The following is a 23,139-nucleotide window of genomic DNA, read 5'->3' as shown; positions in this document are numbered from 1 at the left end:
TTTTTTTTTTTTTTCTTCAGACCAGGTTTCACTCTGTCACCCAGGCTGGAGTGCAGTGGCAGAATCACAGTTCACTGCAGCCTCCACCTCTCAGGCTCAAACAATTCTCATGCCTCAGCCTCCCGAGTAGCTGGGACTACAGGCACACACCACCACATACCCAGTTGATTTTTGTATTTTTTGTAGAGTCAGGGTTTCATCATGTTGCCCAGGCTGGTCTCAAACTCCTGGACTCAAGCCATCTGCCTGCCTTGGCCTCTCAAATTGCTGGGATTACAGGTATGAGCCACTGCACCCAGCCTTATTAGTTCTTGATAACCTTTGCTTTCTTGTTCAGATGTTCGAGGCTCATCTTGCGTATTCCCTGCTCCAGACTTGGAACTGGTCATACCTTGAAAAAATCTTGATTCCTTTCAGTGTGGAAGGCATTAGGCCACTACAATCAGAGTATAGGAAGTGCTTATTAATAGTAACTGAGTGGTATTGCTTCTCAGATTTTTCAGTAGACAAAGCTTAGAAATACATATTTTAAAACTTAAAATGAATTATTGCTTAGAATATGTACATCCCCATCTACCTGTACCACAGCTCACTTTGCTGTTAAAATCACACAACCCCAAATTAGTGTTTTAGATTCAGTTTTTTTCTTTTAGCTTGTACATGATCTTTTTTGAAATCAGTGTTTTTCTTGTTCTTCCTTGTCATTTCCTTTTTAAAAATACTTTAAAAAATTAATGTTTATCTGTTCCAGATAGTTGGTATTAAAAGAAACTTTTATTAAAACCCCAAGTGCAGTACTTGAAAATGTATTTATACTTAATCAAAAGGGGAACTTTTTTCCTTTTTCTTTTTCTTTTTCTTTTTTTTTTTTTTTTTCCCACACAGGGTCTCATTCTGTCAGCCAGGCTGGAGTGCAGTGGCATGATCATGGCTCACTGCAGCCTCGACTTCTGGGCTCAAGCAGTTCTCCCACCTCAGCCTCCCAAGTAGCTGAGACTATAGGCACCCGCCACCAATCTTGGCTAATTTTTGATGTGAGGAGGTTTTTTGTTTTGTTTTGTTTTGGTTTTTGGTTTTTTTTTGAGACAGAATCTCACTCTGTTGCCCAGGCTGGAATGCAGTGGCACGATCTTGGCTCACTGCAACCTCCACCTCCTGGGTTCAAGCGATTCTTCTGCCTCAGCCTCCCGAGTAGCTGGGACTATAGGCACCTGCCACCAGGCCTGGCTGATTTTTGTATTTTTAGTAGAGACGGGTTTCACCATCTTGGCCAGGCTGGTCTCGAACTTCTGACCTCGTGATTCTTCCACCTCAGCCTCCCAAAGTGTTGGGATTACAGGCGTGAGCCACCGCACCCGGCCCTGATGTGAGGAGTTTTTTTAATAGAGAGGTATGGTTATTTTGTTGTGATTTTTAAAATTGTTATTTGACTTTGTGACTCTTAGGCTCGTATCTTAAGTTAAAATTTCCTTTTCAGCCTGTCTTGCAACTGTGATAAATAGAGATGAGGCCACATCAGCAAACAAACATTTTCTTTTCTGTTTTTTTCTTTGGAGGTCAGCAATTTTGTAGTATATTACCGAGTATTCATTTACCCAATTGGGCCATCTTGCTCGGTGGTTTAGTAGCTTAATGGTCTGAGTGATAAAGATAGCACCTAAGAGAGCTGCCTCTGAGCCAGACTGATTTGGTTCTACCCTGTTTACCTGTTTCTTTGTAGGGTGATCTTAGGCAAGTTCCTTAACTTCTCTAAGCCTCAGTTATCTTGGAAATGTGAGTAATAATAGTGCTTGCTCGGCACTTAGTAAGCTCTCTATGCTACTCTTGCAATCACTGAAGGGATGCTTTCTTTCACATTTTTTGACAATAACTACCACCACCACCACCGCCGCCACCACCACCACCACCACCACCACCACCACCACCACCACCACCACTACTCCTAGTAGTAATAACAACAGCTACTATTATATTAACTGCCAGTAATGCCTGCCATTGTAACACGTGCTTCACATACAACTTTAACTACAAGTAAGACTGTATATTCTGAAATCAATGCTTTCATTGTAAAAAGTCTTTGAGAGTTAAGGGAAAATTTTATCACTGAGGAGGGCATTTTTCTCTCCCTCTCTGCTGTATACTTTTTTTTTATTTTTTTGAGATGGAGTTTTGCTCTTGTGGCCCAGGCTGGAGTGCAATGGCATGATCTCGGCTCACTGCAACCTCCACTCCAGGGTTCAAGTGATTCTCCTGCCTCAGCCTCCCGAGTAGCTGGGATTACAGGCGCCTGCCACCATGCCTGGCTATTTTTTGTGTTTTTAGTAGAGACGAGGTTTTGCAATGTTGGCCAGGCTGGTCTCAAGCTCCTGACCTCAGGTTGTCTGCCCGCCTCGGCCTCCCAGAGTGCTGGGATTACAGGTCTGAGCCACTGCACCCGACCTCTCTGCTATGTACTTAATAAATACTATAGAAGTAAAGTTTTAATAATAGAGTAATTATTAACTATGAAACCTTTCACAAAAAGGAAATGAAAACATACAGGTTAAGGAGTACTGTCCCTCAGAGTGCATTACTACTTTTTTCCATTTTCAAAAGGAAAAGGAGAATTGAGGAGAGGCGTGGAAGCATTAGCAGGTGCCTATTTCCCAAGCTACTCTTTTTTTTTTCTTCCAACCTCTCTAGCCCCACTTCCTAAAGTCACCGGAGATAGAGGCTGCCTGTTTTACCCATGTCCCCATTCTGCAATTTTTCTTTCTATGGAAAAAGGGAAAAGGATAGAGTAGAAAGGCTGCGAACCACAATGTTGTGGTGGTTTGTAGTTGATCCAGTCTGCATTTGGAGCAATTAATTAGGGATGCAGAAAGACTTGCTCATATTTTTTACTGTCCTTCGACATTTTCTCAGAGTCACAGAAGTGCTTGTTAGTATCTCAGAGGTCTGTAGTGCTATGATAAAATATTTAATATAGTTTGTCCTTTTGTAATTTTACAATAAAAAATATGGAAAAGCAATGTAATGGAGTCTTATAAACTTGATGTCAGCCAGATACATACAATACATAAGTATATAGTGGAAATTACAAGTTGGCTTTCTGTCTCTCTTTTTTTTTTTTTTCGAGACAGAGTCTCAGAGTCTCGCTCTGTCGCCCAGGCTGGAGTGCAGTGGCGCGATCTCAGCTCACTGCAAGCTACACCTCCCGGATTCACACCAGTCTCCTGCCTCAGCCTCCCGAGTAGCTGGGACTACAGGCGCCTGCCACCACGCCCGGCTAATTTTTTGTGTGTTTTTAGTAGAGATGGGGTTTCACCGTGTTAGCCAGGATGGTCTTGATCTCCTCACCTCGTGATCCACCCACGTTGGCCTCCCAAAGTGCTGGGATTACAGGTGTGAGCCACTGCGCCCGGCCCTGTCTTTTTTTTTCATAATTATGTCTTAGAATCTACAGAAGTGACATGAGATTTTTGGGCCCCTCAGTTCTTTGTTTTTGCTTTTTTTTTTTTTCTTTTTTTTTTCTTAAAAATAGGCCAGGTGGCTCACGCCTGTAATCCCAGCACTTTGGGAAGCTGAGGTGGTGGGTGGATCACCTGAAGTCAGGAGTTTGAGACCAGCCTGACCAACATGGTAAAACCCCTTCTCTACTAAAAATACAAACATTAGCCAGGTGTGGTGGCGGGCACCTGTAATCCCAGCTACTCAGGAGGCTGAGGCAGGAGAATCACTTGAACCCAGGAAGGGGAGGTTGCAGTGAGCCGAGATAGCGCTATTGCACTCCAGCCTTGGCAACAAGAATATAACTCCGTCTCAAAAAAAAAAACAGAGACAAGGTATCATTATGTTGCTGGTCTCAAACTCCTGGCCTCAAGCAATCCTACCTCAGCCCCCAAAGTGATGAGATTACAGGGACAAGCCACCATGCCTGTCCAGAAGTTGCCTTTCTTTTTGCATTTGATGTAATGACTAGTTTTGAAAAGTATCTTTCCATCTTCTGCCTAAAGTCAAATTTATTCACATTGACTTCCAGTCAGGTGTTACACCATCTCAGGCATGGGGGCTCTTTGAGATTTAGAGGAAACGGAGGCTGGTGGATAATGCCAACAATTTCAGTGACCCTGAATACCATGGCATATGACATTTAGAATATATTACACAGACGTCCTTTGAACTCCACCCTTCTTCTTTGGGTAGCATTGGGATATCAAGGGCAGAACTCCATAGTCAGCACTAAAGAAGTCTGAGGTCAGTTATGTAATTCTTTACATTACCATTATTTATTTTTATTTTTATTATTATTATTTTTTGAGACGGAGTCTTGCTGTGTTGCCCAGGCTGGAGTGCAGTGGCACCATCTTGGCTCACTGCAACCTCAGGAGATTCTCCTGCCTCAGCCTTCAGAATAGCTGGGACTACAGGAGCACACCATCATGCCTGGTTAATTTTTTGTATTTTTGGTCGAGGCAGGGTTTTGCCATGTTGGCCAGGCTGGTCTCAAACTCCTGACCTCAGGTGACCCGCCTGCCTCGGCCTCCCAAAGTGCTGGGATTACAGGCATGAGCCACCGCACCTAGTCACCATTATCATTTTTTAAATGCCCTGTTATGTTTTTATTTGGAATAGAGTCAGCTAATTCCTTTTATTCTACCAAGTCTCAGCAAGGAATAGATACTTCCCATTGTCTTCATCTGAATATTGCTAATGCTTTTGTAGGATTGTGTATGTCTTCTGTAATGGTGAAACTCCATTGCCCATTTTTTAATTAATGTAGTGGGTTTTTTTTTTTGTTTTTTTGTTTTGGTGGGGGGCAGGATCTTGCTGTGTCACCCAGGCTGTAATGCAGTGGCACAATCGTAGCTCACTGCAACCTCCAACTCCTGAGTTCAAGTGATCCTCCCTCCTCAGCCTTCTAAAGTGCTAGGATTCCAGGCATGCGCTACCAGGCCCAGCCTGATTTAATATTTTATTCAGCATGACATTTATCTGTCATTTATATATGTTCTGTCGTATTACTCCTTAAACTCTAAGTGGAAGAGATTGAGATTATGTGATCCTCCATATATAACTGGGTACTTTTTAAAAATTAAACTAAAAAGACCTGTTGGAGAATGTAGGTTTTCAATATTTTCTTTTTTTTTTTTTTTTTTTTTGAAAGGAGTTTCGCTTTTGTTGCCCAGGCTGGAGTGCAATGGCACGATCTTGGCTCACCACAACTTCTGCCTCCCGGCTTCAAGTGATTCTCCTGCCTCAGCCTCCTGAGTAGCTGGGATTACAGGCAGGTGCCACCACGCCCAGCTAAGTTTATATTTTTAGTAGAGAGGGGGTTTCTCCATGTTGGTCAGGCTGGTCTCGAACTCCTGACCTCAGGTGATCTGCCCGCCTTGGCCTCTCAAAGTGCTGGGATTACTGGTGTGAGCCACCACGCCGGGAGGTTTTCAAGATTTCCAATGATGAAAGGAAGATAACTTATTGGAGTGGTAATAGATTAAGAGGCGGCAATCTTTCCAGACATTGGTGCTCTGGAAAAAGGCTGAAAGTTCACTTTTGACGTTGTTTCATTGTTCACAGATAAGCAATCCTATGGTTAACTCTGTGCTGGTTCCTGGTCCTTTTCTCTCTTTAGCAAAGAAGAAAGGTGAAATGGTTGTTGGATTTTGATTTAGATGCATAAACTAGTGGCACAGCCTATTTCCCCTCCAACCTCCCCCCTGTTTTGATCACGTGTGGTGCTGCTGAAAAGTAAATTACTTTTGAGCTTTAAAAATTTTTAATGTTTGTATTGTACTGGTGGGGAGTCTTAGGAGGCTGGCCAAAAACTTGGTGTTTCAGGAACATTTCAGTTGACAGACTTTGTTGATTTTCTTCTATTTCTTCATCTTTTAATTGGGTATTTTATATACATATGCAACTTATAATTGGGTATTGTACATTTTGAGTATAAACTTTTTGTAAAAAAGAAACCTAACAATTTAAATTCATGGCATTTTGTTTTTATTACCTATATCAGAAAAGTTGCCAAGATAGGACCCTGGCTTTTTCTCCAAATCATGGGAATCTCTAATAAAGCTTTGACAAAGCTTTGACAAACCCAGCCACTCTGATGGAAATCACTGCATACTACTCACTGCCACCAGGAATCACATCAGAAGTCTTCTTGGCTGTGCAAAAGTAGCTCAGGGGCACCAAAATCTTCTGCAGAGCTTTAGTGTGTGTCTGGGAAAGTTGAGATAGAGTTGTGGATTCCCGTGCATCACCTCCTCTCTGCTCATGAGTGGGCACATTGGGTGTTGGCGCCCTTTCCTGATGAACACTGATGCATCCTCAGGGTTCTTCTCAACCAGTCCTCCAGGGACTCTCTCCAGGGAGTTAATCAGAGTTGGCATTCCAGATAAATTTTAAATTCTATCCCTCTCTTTGATAGAAGGGGGGCCTAAGATATTCTCAAAATTACCTGTCTTGAAATGAGATTTATCCAAGGTGAGGCTGTACAGTAAGAGTGCAGGCTTTGTCATCACATGACTAGATACTGAGTCCTGGCTCTATCCCTTATTAGTTGAATGGTAGTGAACTGTTCACTTCATTTCTTCAAGTTTTGGTTTTTTGTTTTGTTTTTTAATCTGTGAAGTGGAAAGAGGTCATACCTTTTTCAGAATACTGAGGATTAAATATAACAATTTTTATAAAGTGCTTAGTAGACTATCTAGCCCAATAATTCTCATACTGTTAGTATTAGAACGCATTTATATGGTTAAAGATTATTGGCCAGGCGCAGTGGCTCACACCTGTAATCCCAGCACTTTGGGAGGCTGAGGCGGGTGGATCACGAGGTCAGGAGTTCAAGACCAGTCTGGCCAAGACGGTGAAACCCCATCTCTACTAAAAATACAATAATTAGCCGGGCATGGTGGCAGGCGCCTGTAATCCCAGCTACTCAGGAGGCTGAGGCAGGAGAATTGCTTGAACCCAGGTGGCAGAGATTGCAGTGAGCTGATATTGCGCCACTGCACTCCAATCTGAGCGACAGAATGAGACTCCATCTCAAAAAAAAAAAAAAAAAAAAAAAAAAAAAAAAAAAAAAGATTATTGAGGACCCCACAGCGTTTTTGTTTATTAAAAATTAAAACTGAAAAATTTTACAAATATATATTACTTTTAGAAATTATAATAAAACCCCACTGTATATGAACATAACATATTTTATGAAAAATAATTGTATTTTCCAAAGACAAATTAGTGAGCAGCTTATGTGCTTCTGCATTCAACCTGTTGCAATATCACACATCCTGCAGATTCTGGAAAATTCCACGTACACATATGAGTGAATCAGAGTCAAAAAGACAAATTATATCCTAGTAATAGTTTGATGATGTGCCCAGGAATGGACAGCTGACCCATTTCTAGCAAGATATTCAAGGAAAAGTTTGCTGGGAAGAGGCATTCCATTCCAAATAAAAAGACCAAGGTTTCTAAAAAGAAGGTCTTTTGCCCTTTTGATTATTTGGAATGTAGACATGATGCTTTGGGTTGTCACAGCTGTTTGGGGACAAGATCAAGAGTAAAAGTCAACACATTCAGGGTGATGGAGCAGACTGACAGGAAGAGCTCTGTTCTTGAGAGCACTGTTGAACAGCTGAACCAGCTCCTACAAGCCTTACCTACCAGCTTTGAACAAAAAAAATTTTTGTTTAAATAGTTTGAAATAGTTTTGGCTGGGTGTGGTGGCTCATGCCTGTAATCCCAGCACTTTGGGAAGCCCAGGCAGGTGGATCACTTGAGGTCAGGAGTTTGAGACCAGCCTAGCCAACATGGGGAAACTGCGTCTCTACTAAAAATACGAAAATTAGCCTGGTATGGTGCCATGTGCCTGTAGTCCCAGCTACTTGGGAGGCTGAGGAGAGTTGCTGGAACCTGGGAGGTGGAGGTTTCAGTGAGCCAAGATTGTGCCACTGCACTCCAGCCTGGGTAACAGAGTAAGTGAGACTGTGTCTCAAAAAAAATTAAAAAAAAAATAGTTTTGACTTCATGGACCATCGAAAGGGTAGGGTCTTGGCCCCACCTCCACCCCCAAGACCCTTTGAGTATCATTAGTCTAGCCATTAATTAGCACCCAATAAATTGTAGTTATTATTTGTTATACATGGAAATTTTTTTTTTTTTTTTTTGAGACAGAGTTTTGCTCTTGTCGCCCAGGCTGGAGTGCAGTGGCGCAATCTCGGCTCACTGCAACCTCCGCCTCCCGGGTTCAAGTGATTCTCCTGCCTCAGCCTCCTGAGTAGCTGGGACTACAGGCACACGCCAGCATGCCTGGCTAATTTTTGTATTTTTAGTAGAGACGGGGTTTCACCATGTTAGCCAGGCTGGTCTCAATCTCCTGACCTCCTGTCACCCACCCCAGCCTCCCAAAGTGCTGGGTTTACAGGCATGAACCACTATGCCCAGCCTATACATGGAAATTTTTATAACCAGCAAGTACTGTAGTACTATATAAATATTAGTGATTCGAAGTAAAGGTCATGACTTCAAAGCTTTTTGCTATATACTTTCTTGAAGGGTCCCAAATAAGATTGTACTTCAGATGAAGCAAAAGAAACAACAGTGTTTTTCAAATACTAGTAATACATAAATGAATTATTCAAGTTGAAAAGGCTCAAGCCTTGCTTTCAGAAATTTAATTAAATATATAACCATAAAACTTTCATTTTTTTCCAGAAGAGAGCCTTTTTCCCCCATCTAGAGTAATAGATCTTTGTAAAGAGAAAATTCATTACTTACTCTGAAACCACTGATAGAGTTTCTGGGGAGTTATAGTAGCCTCCTATAAAGGTGATATGGCCACATTGTTAACCAGGTTGGGGTTCATGACTGACAGGTCCTTCTTGATTTACTGGTTGGAGAGCCTTGACTTAAGCACTTATTACTGTTATAGATACAAAATCCCTTAAAGGGGCTTTTTGAGTTGGGTTTGGGCTGTGAAGACAAAAAGCACACGTGATATGATAACAAGTAACTTACACAAGCTGTCTTAAGATCTCTGGGTGGTTCATATATTTCACATCTTAAGATATACGGACATAGTTTAAATTAGCTCTACCTGTACTTTGAGATATAGAACCTCTAATTATATCAATTTTATCCTTTCTTCTTTTTCTTGGGGATGGGTAGGTGTAGATCATGGGGAATTCATATGCTGGGCAACTGAAATCTGCTCGATTTGAGGAAGCTCTCCACAACTCCATAGAAGCCTCCCTCAGATGTAGTAGTGTGGTACCGCGGCCAATTTTTTCCCAGCTATACCTGGACCCTGACCAGCATCCTTTCTCATCTGCAGGTAAGTTTCTCAATCACACACATTTCTGGATTCTTTTGGGTTTTTTTTGGTTTTGTTTTGTTTTGTTTTGTTTTGTGATGGAGTCTCCATCTGTTGCCCAGGCTGGAGTGCAGTGGCGTGATCTCGGCTCACTGCAACCTCCGCCTCTCAGGTTCAAGTGATTCTCTTGCCTCAGCCTCCTGAGTAGCTAGGATTACAGGCGCACGCCACCACTCCTGGCTAATTTTTTTTGTATTTTTATTAGAGATGGGATTTCACCATGTCGGTCAGGCTGGTCTTGAACTCCTGACCTCATGATCCACCCGCCTCGGCCTCCCAAAGTGCTGGGATTACAGGCGTGAGCCACTGCACCCGGCCACTGGACTCCTTTTTTAAAAAGTGGGATTCTTGTTTTAGAAGTGGGGATTCCAAATCTTGGGACCTCTAAGATAAATTGGCTAAATGTTAGAAAATGCTAGACCCTTTTTCTTCAATTATGTCTTTCAGAACTGTGCATTTTTCCATAAGCATCTTTTTATTAAATCTGCTGTGATTTATTTGCTTACCCAGATGTCAAACCCAAGGTGGAGGATCTGGACAAAGATTTGGTAAACCGCTACACTCAAAATGGAAGTCTGGATTTTTCTAACAATCTAACAGTTAATGAAATGGAAGATGATGAAGACGATGAAGAAATGTCTGATTCAAACAGCCCACCAATTCCCTATTCACAAAAACCTGCCCCAGAAGGATCTTGCACTACGGATGGTGGGTTTCACTTGTGTTTTCTTTTTGCTATTTTCTCTCTAATATTGTCTGACATATTTCTAATTATTACATGCAGTGCTCAAGGCTGGAAACTAGTAATTATCGTATGGAGAGGAATGAGAAATGATTATGCTCTCATTCACATTATCTCCTGTGACTTCACAACAGATGTCTGTAAGAAAGACAAGTATTATCATCTCATCTTATAGATAAAGAGACTGAAATTCACAGTTGTTGACTTCCCTGAGATGGTCTGTTTAGAATTGCAAAGGCAATTCTAAACCCAGGTCAAGGCTTTTCCAGTATTCCAAGTACTTTCTGCAAGAATGCTACTATTTTAGGACCTTTTTTAGTGTTCCCTCTTCGTACTTCTTTCTATTCCCCGCCCCCCCGCACTGCAAACAATGAGAGATTAGTTAGAGATTTCATATTTACCTTTTACATTTATTTTGAACACTCATCCAATATAGAGGATTAAAATAAATGTAAAAATTTATAGAGGATTAAAATGTGTATATTTTGTTAATCCCTTTTTATTTATTAGGGTCAACCTCCTCTTCCACCAAGGCTTCACACTTTATATCCTAGTATTTCACTTTATATCCTAGTATTTCACTTTATATCCTAGTATACTTTAAAATCCTAGTATCACTTCACACTTTATATCCTAGTATCCTTTAAAATTCTAGTATAAAGCATTTCCAGTATTTCATGGTTTTGGTGATATCATAACTTAAATTACACTCTCTTCCCTCCATTTAATAGTTTACTGTGCTATTTTCTGACCATCCCAGCCTAATTAGTTCGTGAATACTACTTTGTCCAGATTAGCCAGAGTATTGTTCTTAGACTCAGAATGACTTGGACCTAGGATGATTTCAGTGCATGAAAATTTTGGAGTGGGGGAAATGGGAGAAGAAGAAAAGGGATATAATTTCAGAACATTCCTCTTACAAAGCTTAAAGTGCAAATAATTAGAGAAAAACTAGAGGTTCAAATATGGAAAGTCAGAAATCCCTGCTTGGGAGTTTTATTTTCTCTTGACTTTTTTTTTTTTTGGACAATGTGATAAACAGTAAAGGAGTCAAAATCCCCTACCTAGGAGATGAGGAAACCTGAATAATTCTCCTGGTAGCTTCTAAGTGCCCAATTCACTAAAGATGGCCTCTAGCAATTAGTACTACTGCTCTTTGATTCGGCCCTGCCTGTAGCACATTATTCCTTATGAATTTGTTTGTGATTGCTCAAACTTAATATAATATATATGGATTTATTCATTATTGACATAATACAGGCCTTTAAGCCTGTGGAGGTGTAGGAGGTGACTAGCATTATGTTTCTTCTTACTTGCTTTACGTCCATCTTCATGCCTTTTATTTAATTGAGCTGTCAACTCATTTATCAGGTAACAAAATGGAAGGTGAAATAGTGCTTAAAACGTTGTTGGATTCCCATTGAGAATCTTGTTATGTGTGAGAGTTACATAGAGTAAAAGCTTTAGAGGATAATTTTCAAATATCTAATTTTATACCAAAAAATGGGAGAGAGGTTTCCATTTTTCCTGTGCCCTAGGTATGTTTTTAGTTTGCCTTGTAGGGTATCTGGCACTGGTGTTATTTATAAGCAGGTATGGAGAGCTGTTTAGTACCCACCAAGGTATAATAAACTCAGTGATCTAGAGATAGTCAGTATTTCTTAAACTTTAAAACATGAGAATATGAGAATATATGGGAAGGGTAATATTTTAAAGATAAAGGAGGTGCAATTTTTTTTTAACTGTCTCACTCAAGTTCAAGATTTAGATTCCAAGACAATTCAGAAACAGTAGTCCTACACTTAGATTCCTATATCAGCTACTTTCGGTTCTTATAATTAATGTCCATTTTTTCCCCTTTTAATTCACCTTGGGGGAAGGCATTAAAACAAAAAGTTTATAATTTAATTTGGTAGTTTATAGTTTGTAGACATCTTTTTTTTTTTTTTTTTTTTTTGAGATGGAGTCTCACTCTTGTCGCCCAGGCTGGAGTGCAGTGGTGCGACCTCAGCTCACTGCAGCCTCCACCTCCCGGGTTCAAGCAATTCTCTGCCTCAGCCTCACAAGTAGCTGGGATAACAGGCACCCGCCACCACACCTGGCTAATTTTTGAATTTTTGTATTTTTAGTAGAGACGGGGTTTCACCATCTTGACCAGGCTGGTCTTGAACTCCTGACCTCATGATCCACCCTCCTCGGCTCCCAAAGTGCTGGGATTATAGGCGTGAGCCACTGTGCCCAGCCAGTACCTTTTTTTTTTTTTTTTTTTGAATCCTCAGCCTCCTGAGTAGCTGGGACTACAGGCGCCCGCCACCATGCCTGGCTTTTTTTGTGTGTGTTTTTAGTAGAGACAGGGTTCCACCGTGTTAGCCAGGATGGTCTAGATCTCCTGACCTCATGATCCGCCTGCCTCGGCCTCCCAAAGTGCTAGGATTACAGGCGTGAGCCACCACGCCCAGCCAGTAGCTCTTTCAATTGAACTCATTCTAAGATAGTTTTAAGAGCCCTCTTACTCAAAGGGAGAACAGTTCTAAAATTTTCCGTATGAAAATGGCAATGAAATAGGGCAATATACTGCCTGGACTTATTTAAGCATACCACCTTTCCTTCATGGGAAATCCTCTATTTACTTAAGGCTCAAAGAAAGGTAAAGCTATTTTTAGAGGCAATTTAGATAAGCAAATACTTAACACCTGATGGGCTGCTGGGGTTTACCATTCAGATGTAAATTTTGGTTGCTAATTTCTTATGTAAATTATCGGAATAGTGTAGGTTCCTACCCTGCTGGGAGGCAGTTGATTGTCCAGAGGGGTAAAGGACAACCAAATTTTAGGCCTCCAAATACTGCTTTGATTACTTTAGTTTGTGTTTATAGCTGTTTCTGTAAACTTTTCCCTGCCCCCTTTTAGTTTACTCTGTAACCTTCAAGTTGGAGATAATTGGAGAATGCAAATCTGTTTCTGTGAAGTGAAATCTTTGGCTGTTTTCTTAAGGGAATGCAGATGAAGTTTATAAAGAAGACCTGTCTACTATTATTCGTTTTTAAAAAAATTAAAATCATTTGCTCTGGTTTTAGAGCAACATTTCAGTGTTATCTTCAGAAAATGAAATTATTTCAGGGGCAGATTTGTCAAATAAATTATTTGTATGCCCGTTATCACTGACTTACATTTCTTTGCTTGCAGACTATAAACAGGCTTAGATCCTCCCTTAGGATACTCTTAACCAGATCTTCTCGTAGCCTCTAAAAGAAAGATCACATCAGTCCTTCAGAATTATTTAGATGTAATTCAGAATTACCCTGTTGGGGAGTCCTAAGGTTTTGTTTTGTTTTTTCATTTAGTTCAAGGTTTTAATTGAGATTTAATATTTGATGTTCATTAGACTAGTAATCAGACATATTTCTAGTAGTGGGAAAATAGAACTACCTATCACACTGGATATTGGGATCCTATAAGTCTTGAGATAGAATATTTCGTAGATTTTGTTTTTAGCTATCCACTCTTTTTTATAGACATACACAGCTTATTTTCCATCTGAAAAAACTAAATTAAATATTGCTGTTTGCATAATGTTTTTACTCTCATAGGGATCCCTCATGATATACTTTGTATATCATTAGCTGATCTGAATCCCAGCAATGAGGATTTGGAGGAAATAGTAAATAGATATATACTTTACAGAAATAGACCAGACCCTTGGCAGGTGAACTTATTCTTAGAATAACTACAAACTGAATTCATAAACTTTTGCTTGACTTAATGAGCATTTTTGGCCTTGAGTTGATTTCTTCTGGACCCTGTTCCTAGACTCAGCCCTGCTGTGCCTTTCTTTCCTATTCTCTTCTTAATTAAATTGCCTGTACGGCTTGTGTTGGCAAATAGCTACATGGTAAAAGATAAAATAGGACTATTTTATTTTATTTTTGAAGAACAGCTTTAAATTTGTGAAAATTAAGAAAACAGTACAGTTTCTATATATCCCCACACAGTTTGCCCTATTATTAATATCTTAGTATAGGACATTTGCTACAATTAATGAACCAATATTGACACATTTTTACTAATTTTAATAACAGCTAAAGTCCACAGTTTATTTTAGTTCCTTGGTTTTTTCCTAATATCCTTTTCCTGTTCCAGTATGCCATCCAGGATACGGCATCAGATTTGTTATGTCTCCTTAGGTTCCTTTTGACTATGACAGTTTCTCAGACTTTCCTTGTTTTTGATGACCTTGACCATTTGGGGAGTATTAGGCATATTGTAGGAGACCCCCCTGTTGGAATTCATTTGATGTTTTTCTCCTTACTAGATTAAGGTTATGGGATCTGGGGAGGAAGATCACAGAGGTAAATTTTTATCTTATTCTTTCAAGGGTACATACTATCAACATGATTTAACACTATTGCTGTTGACCTTGGTCACCTGGCTGAGGGGCTGCAGGAGTGTTATCCCCACTCTCCTTCCACTGCATACTGTGGAAGGAATCCCCAGATCACACTTAAGGAGCAGGGAGTTATACTCCATATCCTTGAGGGCAGGCTACGTAAATTATTTTAAATTCTACTGCCTGGGAATTCATCTCTTCTCTCCCATTTATTGATGGGTTCATTCGTTTATTTGTGTCATTATGGCCATAAATGCCTACATTTATTTTATGTTTATAATCCAATACTAATTTTGTTGCTCAAATTGTTCAGTTTTGGACATTGGGAACTCTCAGTTTGTTCTTATGCCACTTTTACAAACCCCCATCATTATGGGGTGGGTTTTTTTTTTTTTTTTCATCAAATAGGAATTTTCTCTTTTCATTAGCACAGGAACGTCTTGACTTTTTTTTTTTTTTTTAAGGGAAGGAGGCTAGGCACACACCTCTCATAGAATACAGTAATTGTTTAATAATTATTGCTTTTCACCTCTAGGTGTCCTCATATCATAAGTGGGAAAACCCTCAACGATTGTAATACTAAAAACTATTTGTGTGGATTGTGTAGTTTTCATTTTGCCACAGAAATTGCTCTGAAGTAATCTCTCTTCCCTAGAAAATCCTGCTTTCTTCAGGCCTTCTCCACACTAACTGTGCCTTTTCTACTCTATCCCTCTTTAGCCCAAAAACAAAATTGTAACTTTACCCTCTTAGTCTCCCTTTTGCAATGTATTGCTTGAGAAAGCTCAGCAGAAATGTCAGTCTGTGAGCATGAATTACTTTTGCGGCTTGCCAAAACTTGAATTTTAAGGACTCATTAGCAAGTATGAAATAGGTGAATGCTGACACAGTCAATGGCCAGCAGGGGCTGGTGTATCAAATGATGCTCGGAAATCAATCTGAAAAGGCCACAGGGAAGTCAAGTGATAGGACCCAACAAAAATAGGCAAGGATGAAGTTATAGGAGAGTTCTCCATCAGACTAGAGGAAGGCGAAACAGTATACAGTCACGTGCCAAATAACACCATTTCGGTCAATGACTGACTGCATGTATGACATTGGTCCTGTAGGTTCCAAAGCTGAAAAATGTCTGTTGCCTGATGACATTGTAGCCATTGTAAAGTAGTGCAGTGCATTACTCATGTGTTTGTGGTGATGCTGATGTAAAGAAACCTACTGCACTGCCAGTCATATAAAAGTATAGCACATACAATTAGGTACACCACATGATACTAGGTAATAAATGACTATGTTATTTCAGAGTGCACTCCTTCTACTTATTTTAAAAAAAAGTTTACTGTAAAATAGCCTCAGGCAGGTCCTTTAGGAGGTATTCCAGAAGATGGCATTATTATCATAGGAGATGACCCTGCAAGGATGTTTTTGCCCTGAAGACCTTCCAGTGGGACAAGATATGGAGGTGGAAGAGAGTGATATTGATGATTCTGACCCTGTGTAGGCCTAGGCTAATGTGTGTGTCTGTGCCTTAGTTTTTAACAAAAAAGTTTTTTTGTTTGTTTGTTTTTGTTTTGTTTTTGTTTTCGTTTTCGAGACGGAGTCCCGCTCTGTCACCAGGCTGGAGTGCAGTGGCGCAGTCTCGGCTCACTGCTACCTCCACCTCCCAGGTTAAAGTGATTCTCCTGCCTCAACCTCCTGAATAGCTGGGACTACAGCCACCCACCACCATGCCCAGCTAATTTTTGTATTTTTAGTAGAGACGGGGTTTCACCATGTTGGCCAGGATGGTCTCAATCTCTTGACCTTGTGATCCACCCGCCTTGACCTCCCAAAGTGCTGGGATTACAGGCGTGAGCCACTGCACCCGGCCAACAAAAAAGTTTAAAAAGTAAAAAACAAAACAAAACAAAAATTTTAATACAAAAAAGCCTTATAGAATAAGGATATAAGAAAGAAAACGTTTTTATACAGCTATACAATGTGTTTGTGTTTTAAGTGTTATTATGAATCAAACGGTTTTTAAAAGTTAAAACGGTTATAAAGTTAAAAAGTTACAGTAAGCTAAGGTTAATTTATTATTGAAGAAAAAACATTTTAGTAAATTTAGTGTAGCCTAAGGGTACAGTGATTACAAAGTGTACAGTAATGTCCTAGGCCTTCGCATTCACTCATTACTCACTCACTGACTCACTCAGAGCAACTTCCAGTCCTGCAAGCTCTGTTTTAAGTGACTTATACAGGTGTGTCATTTTTGTCTTTTATATCATATTTTCTTTTCTTTTCTTTTTTTCTTTTTTTGAGACGGAGTCTCGCTCTGTCGCCCAGGCTGGAGTGCAGTGGCGCAATCTCTGCTCACTGCAAGCTCCGCCTCCCGGGTTCACGCCATTCTCCTGCCTCAGCCTCTCCGAGTAGCTGGGACTACAGGCGCCCACCACCACGCCCGGCTAATTTTTTTTTTGTATTTTTATTAGAGACAGGGTTTCACCGTGGTCTCGATCTCCTGACCTCGTGATCCGCCCACCTCGGCCTCCCAAAGTGCTGGGATTACAAGCGTGAGCCACGGCGCCCGGCCTTATATCATATTTTCACTGTGCCTTTTCTGTGTTTACATATGTTTAGATACACAAATACTTAACCATTGTGTTACAACTGCCTATAGTATTCAGTACAATAGAATGCTATCCAGGTTTGTAGCCTAGGGGCAATAGGCTATACCATCTAGCCTACATGTGTGGTAGGCTTTACCATCTGGGTGTGTGAAAGTACACTCTATGATGTTCACACAACAAAATCGCCTCTTAGAATGCATCCATGTGGTTAAGTGATGAATGACTGTATATGAGTCAGAGAGGTGTTAATGAGGTGGAAGGAGCAGTTAATTAGGAGTTAAGAGACCTGGGTTCTGGATCTACTGTTTCTGGTGGTTGAGTATTTGGCCTTGGGTCACTTTCTTAGTCTCTTGGGGTCCTTTCATTTACATATTAAAGAGATTAGAACAGATCTGTGTTCCTCAGTCTTTGACTCACAAATGTCTTTTATAATAGTGTGTAATCTTTTGAACTTGGAGATTTAAAAACTAATTCTGTCATTACATGGCATGTGATAAGGACTTGATTTTAAATAGAAAGTATTTATTTTAGATTGGTTTGTTTGTTTGTTTGTTTATTTATTTCAAGACAGAGTTTCACTCTTGTTGCCCAGGCTGGAGTGCAATGGTGCAATCTCGGCTCACTGCAACCTCTGCCTCCTAGGTTCAAGCAATTCTCCTGCCTCAGCCTCCTGAGTGGCTGGGACTACAGGTCCATGCCACCACCCCCAGCTAATGTTTGTATTTTTAGTAGAGACAAGGTTTCGCCATGTTGGCCAGGCTGGACTTGCACTCCTGACCTCAGGTGATCCACCCGCCTCAGCCTCTCAAAGTGTTGAGATTACAGGCGTGAGCCACTACACCTGGCCTACCTAGATCAGTTTATTAATATACTGTTTGATATTCATGCTGTACAAGAAAGATTATCTACAGGGTTAGTACCAGTCTTGAGTGTTGAGAGCATTGAATAAGATAATCTATATAGTATTTAGCACTGTCCCTGGCTATGGCAAGTGCTCCATAAGTTTTAGCTGCCATCATCATCATCATCAATTCCCAACTTCCAAACCTGTGAGCCCTGTTCCTTAATAGAGGTGGATGGGCACAGCAGATTTTTTTTTTCCAACGGGTTCCATGTATCCATAGGCTCCAAAAAATGTTTGTAAACTAAGTAATATGACCAACATATTTAATGACTATTTTCCAAATAAATATAAATGATATTTTGAACAAATGCAGATTAATTTAAAATTGCTAAAGAATTGATAAGTTTTTATATTTTTTCTTAATTCATGAACTTTTAGAGTTAAATTGACTTTTAGAGTTTAAATTGACTTTTGTTAATGTTAAAAAGGGATCTATAAGCTTGAAATGATTGAGCCCTGTAGTCTTGATAATTTTATTCTTTCTTCTGTTGACTTTTCCCAATTCTATTAGGCTTGTTTTTAAGGTTTGGTGACCCAAACTATATGGTAAATTTAATATGGCCCACCGCTTCATCCATTTTTTTAAATTTGAATTTTAACTTTTTTTCTTTAAAAAAAAAAAAATTTAGACAGGGTCTTGTTCTGTCGCCCAGGCTGGGGTACAATGGCACAATCCTGGCTCACTGCAACTTCTGCCTCCCTAGCTCAAGGGATGCTCCCATCTTAACTTCCTAGGTAGCTGGGACTACAAGCGCTCACTACCAGGCCTGACTAATTTTTGTGTTTTTTTGTAGAGATGGGGTTTCGCCCTGTTGCCTAGACTGGTCTTGAACTCCTGGACCCAAGCGATCTGCCTCCTTGGCCTCCCAAAGTGCTGGGATTACAGGCGTGAGCCACTGCAGGTCACCTCATCCAATGTTTTCATGATGTTTTCTTTTTTATTTCTCATGCCAGTGACTGATAGCATTCAATTATCTGTTGACACTTGGTTAAAATCATAACATGAATTGATGCTAGGAGAATCTAGCATGGTTTTTCCCTACTTTGTATTGGGCAATGATAATGGTGCTCTCCTCGGGTTTGTGTAGGGAGAGGTGTCCTGCTTGCTTCCAGAATTTTCTGAAATAGCGTTTTTTTCCCTGTTCTTGAGAGCAAGTCTCACGCTGTTGCCCAGGCTGGAGTGTAGTGGTGCGATCTTGGCTCACTGCAACCTCTGCCTCCCTGGTTCAAGTGATTCCCCTGCCTCAGCCTCCCAAGTAGCTGGGATTACATGCATGTGCTACCATGCCTGGCTAATTTGTTGTTGTTGTTTGTTTGTTTGTTTTTTGAGACAGAGTCTCACTCTGTCGCCCAGGCTGCAGTGCAGTGGCATGATCTGGGCTCACTGCAAGCTCCGCCTCTACAGGCACCTGCCACCATGCCCCGTTAATTTTTTGTATCTTTAGTATAGAGACGGGGTTTCACCGTGTTAGCCAAGATGGTCTTGATCTCCTGACCTCATGATCCATCGGCTTCTGCCTCCCAAAGTGCTAGGATTACAGGTGTGGGCCACCGCACCCGGCCTTTTTTTGTATTTTTAATAGAGAAGGGTTTCACCATGTTGGCCAGGCTGGTCTTGAACCCCAACCTAAAGTGATCCACCCACCTCGGCCTCCGAAAGTGCTGGGATTACAGGTGTGAGCCACTGTGCCTGGCCTGAAATAGCATTTATCATACCTTCATTCAGCCTTTCTCAGTTGCAAATGACAGAAACCCAACTGAAAATGGCTTAGGTAAAATGAAGAAATTACTGAAAGAATTCCAAAGAAAAGGTTTCATGGCCAGACCTTGGGAAAGGCAGATACAGCGGGCTGAGGGATCCAGATACTGCCAGAACAATCTTTCAACCTCCTGCCTGTGCTGACGGAATTCCCTCCCAGGTCAAGAAACAGGGCTGGCACTAAGCAGACTGAGCCGTGCTCTCCTTGGCTGCATGTTCAGATTTTCTAGGGGAAAGGCTTTGATGGGCCTTGTTTATGTCATATGTCCGCCCTTGGACCAATCAACTATGGCCAGAAAGTTGGTCTATCAAAGTGGCCCAGTTGGATCAGGTCCTAGCTCCACATCAATTTGGAGTGTCACAACTCCCTGGGGAAGTCATGTGATTAGAGTACAGACAGAATCATTCCCCAGAAGATTTACAGCAGAACTGTAGCTGTTCCCCATAACACTGTCTGTGATTCTTGGTTCCTTATACATTCTTCAAAATGACTGCAATGTGAGTTCTTGGAGGAAGATATATTTTGTTCAATTCTGTTTCTCCTGGTCTTAGACAGTATCTGTTGCAAATGTTTGTTTAATAAACGAGGAACAGATGAATTCATATAATACATTATGATATACAAAGTGGTTATGTAAGATTTTGTCACATCTTGTCATGTCATGTCATGGTAAAAAGTTAAATGCTGTTAACAGTTTTGGCCCGTTCATCTAGGAGTCACCAAATTCTGAGCTTCAGTCTTTTCCTCTGTGAAATAAAGAGTATCTCTATTCTGATGCTGTCCCCATCTAGAGAAGTGAATTTGCATTGGAAGTAAAATAATCATATTACATGCACATAAAAACTACATGGTTTTCAAAGTTTGTTGTGTATTCATCATTGCCTCACTTGTTGACCAGACTCACGCCTGTAATCCCAGCACTTCGAGAGGCCAAGGTGGGTGGATCACGAGGTCAGGAGTTCGAAACCAGCCTGGCCAACATGGGGAAGCTCCATCTCTACTAAAAAAAAAAAAAAAAAAAATTAGCCAGGTGTGGTGGTGCACACGCCTGTAATCTCAGCTACTCGGGAGGCTGAGGCAGGAGAATCACTTGAACCTGGGAGGCGGAGGTTGCAGTAAGCCAAGATCCCACCATTACACTCCAGCCTGGGCGACAGGGTGAGACTCCATCTCAAAAAAAAAAAAAAAAAAAAAAACAAGAAAAAATATGAAGTTGTCACTTTGGCTGAAGCAGATGGAAATATTTCCTTTCAGTGTCTTTTCAGCTTTGTTCAGAGGGCCACACTTGGTAGATTTGTCTTCTGGTTGGAGTATAGGGGTATAGGGACTTTAATTTAGTCTTTAATAGTGATTCTCACAAATAAATCTACTCTCCAAATGAGTGATAAGAAGATATAATCTCACTAAACATTTCACTGTGTCCTTTTTTTTTAAACTGGTTTTTAGGTTTTTGTCAAGCAGGAAAGGATTTGCGTTTGGTATCACTGTGTATGGAACAAATTGACATCCCAGCAGGATTCCTCCTGGTGGGGGCCAAGTCTCCCAATCTGCCCGAACACATCCTAGTTTGTGCTGTGGACAAGCGATTTCTACCGGATGATCATGGAAAAAATGCACTTTTAGGTGAGTATTTCATGCTTATAAAATTCCTTCCAATATGAGGGAGTTAAAATACACATTTATTTAAAACTACTGCAGAATTTTAAAAAATATACCAGAGGATTATTTGGGGATTATATAGTTTAGTTCAATTATGAGACAATTTTTTCTTTTAGTAACTTTTTTTTTTTTTGAGATGGAGTCTTGCTCCATTGCCCAGGCTGGAGTCCAATGGTGCAGTCTAGGCTCACTGCAACCTCTGCCTCCCAGGTTCAAGTGATTCTCCTGCCTCAGCCTCCAAAGTAGCTGGGACTACAGGTGCATGCCATCACACCCAGCTAATTTTTGTATTTTTAGTAAAGACGGGGCTTCACCATATTGGCGGGAGTGGTCTTAAACCCCTGACCTCGTGATCTGCCCACCTCGGCCACCCAAAGTGCTGGGATTACAGGCAGTAACTTCTTAAACATTTATTTTCTTTCTTTCTTTCTTTCTTTTTTTCTTTTTTTTGAGACAGAGTTTCACTCTTGTCACCCAGGCTGGAGTGCAGTGGCACGATCTCGGCTCACTGCAACCTTTGCCTCCTGGGTTCAAGCAATCCTCCTGCCTCAGCCTCCCAAGTAGCTGGGATTACAGGCGCCCACCATCACGCCCGGCTACTTTTTGTATTTTTAGTAAAGACAGGGTTTCACCATGTTGGCCAGGCCGATCTCAAACTCCTGACCTCAGATGATCTGCCTGCCTTGGCCTCCCAAAGTGCTGGAATTACAGGCATGAGCCACGCCCGGCCTTTTCATTTTTATTAATTCTCAAAACACTTAGCTTAATTAAATGACTTTTTTGACCAGAGATTTTTAAAAAGCATGCAATTTATCAAAAATTAATATTTTATAAAGAAAAGAGAATTCACTCTCTATAGTCATTGATATCAAGTCAGCTCTGATATTGGACCTGATATCAAGTCAACTCTCAATTATTCATCTGTGGATTATTCACTTTGTAAGTTATTTGTTGTTTTTCCATACCACCCATTCCAATGTCATATAGATAGATATTTCTATCTATACTTGTGTGATGTGATTCTCACTTTATATTTAACATTAGTTCACCCAAAATAACTAGGACTATGTATCTTTATATTTCTATCTATATGATATAAAATGTAAATGACTTTATCTCAGAATTATTTTACTTTCTGATATTAGAGTCGGCTTTTTCACAACATAGCTTCCCTATATCATAAGAAATAACAGACTTGATTTATTTTATTTTAAATAATTAAAAAGATAAGAGCACATGAGATTTGTTGCTTTTTTACTGCTATCATTTCTCTACTGTTGTTTCTGTTTCTCAGAATTTGTCTTACTATAGATGAAATCATGCTTCAGGCACAAATATCAGTAAAAAGGAAAAAGAATAGAGCAATGAATTCAAATATTGTATTGATCATGATGAGTATTTATTTTTGTAGTTTGATACATTCTTCCTAGTTATATAGTGTCATCAGAAAGTCTAGCAATACACTGATCAATAAGTGAGCCTGCACATGCTTTATAGAAGTTCCTTATAGTTTAAAGACTTTTCATGGTTCATAGGAAAAGAAATGGTAATTTTCATTTTTCATAATGCTCTCATAAAAAAAGAACATTTTCGGCCTGGCATGGTGGCTCACGCCTGTAATCCCAGCACTTTGGGAGGCCGAGGTGGGCGGATCACGAGGTCAGGAGATCGAGACCATCCTGTCTAACATGGTGAAACCCCGTCTCTACTAAAAATACCAAAAA

At 40.4% G+C, this 23,139-nt stretch overlaps 1 protein-coding gene across 1 annotated transcript in view; it reads left to right on the top strand.

The window, feature by feature from the left end:
* The first annotated feature begins 1,724 nt into the window (after positions 1–1,724).
* GREB1L (GREB1 like retinoic acid receptor coactivator) overlaps positions 1,725–23,139 on the top strand; it is a 242,900-nt gene continuing 221,485 nt past the window's right edge. The window contains exons 1-4 of the mRNA XM_058438566.1: positions 1,725–1,773; positions 9,154–9,319; positions 9,869–10,066; positions 21,203–21,379. Of these exons, the coding sequence (XP_058294549.1) occupies positions 9,163–9,319; positions 9,869–10,066; positions 21,203–21,379 (532 nt within the window). The 5' untranslated portion in view covers positions 1,725–1,773; positions 9,154–9,162. The remainder of the gene's footprint in view (positions 1,774–9,153; positions 9,320–9,868; positions 10,067–21,202; positions 21,380–23,139) is intronic.

Source organism: Hylobates moloch, unplaced genomic scaffold (genome assembly GCF_009828535.3).
Source record: "Hylobates moloch isolate HMO894 unplaced genomic scaffold, HMol_V3 SCAFFOLD_5, whole genome shotgun sequence".
Lineage (NCBI taxonomy): Eukaryota > Metazoa > Chordata > Mammalia > Primates > Hylobatidae > Hylobates > Hylobates moloch.
Note: the sequence above shows the minus strand (reverse complement) of the source record. Positions and strands in the feature narration are given on the sequence as shown.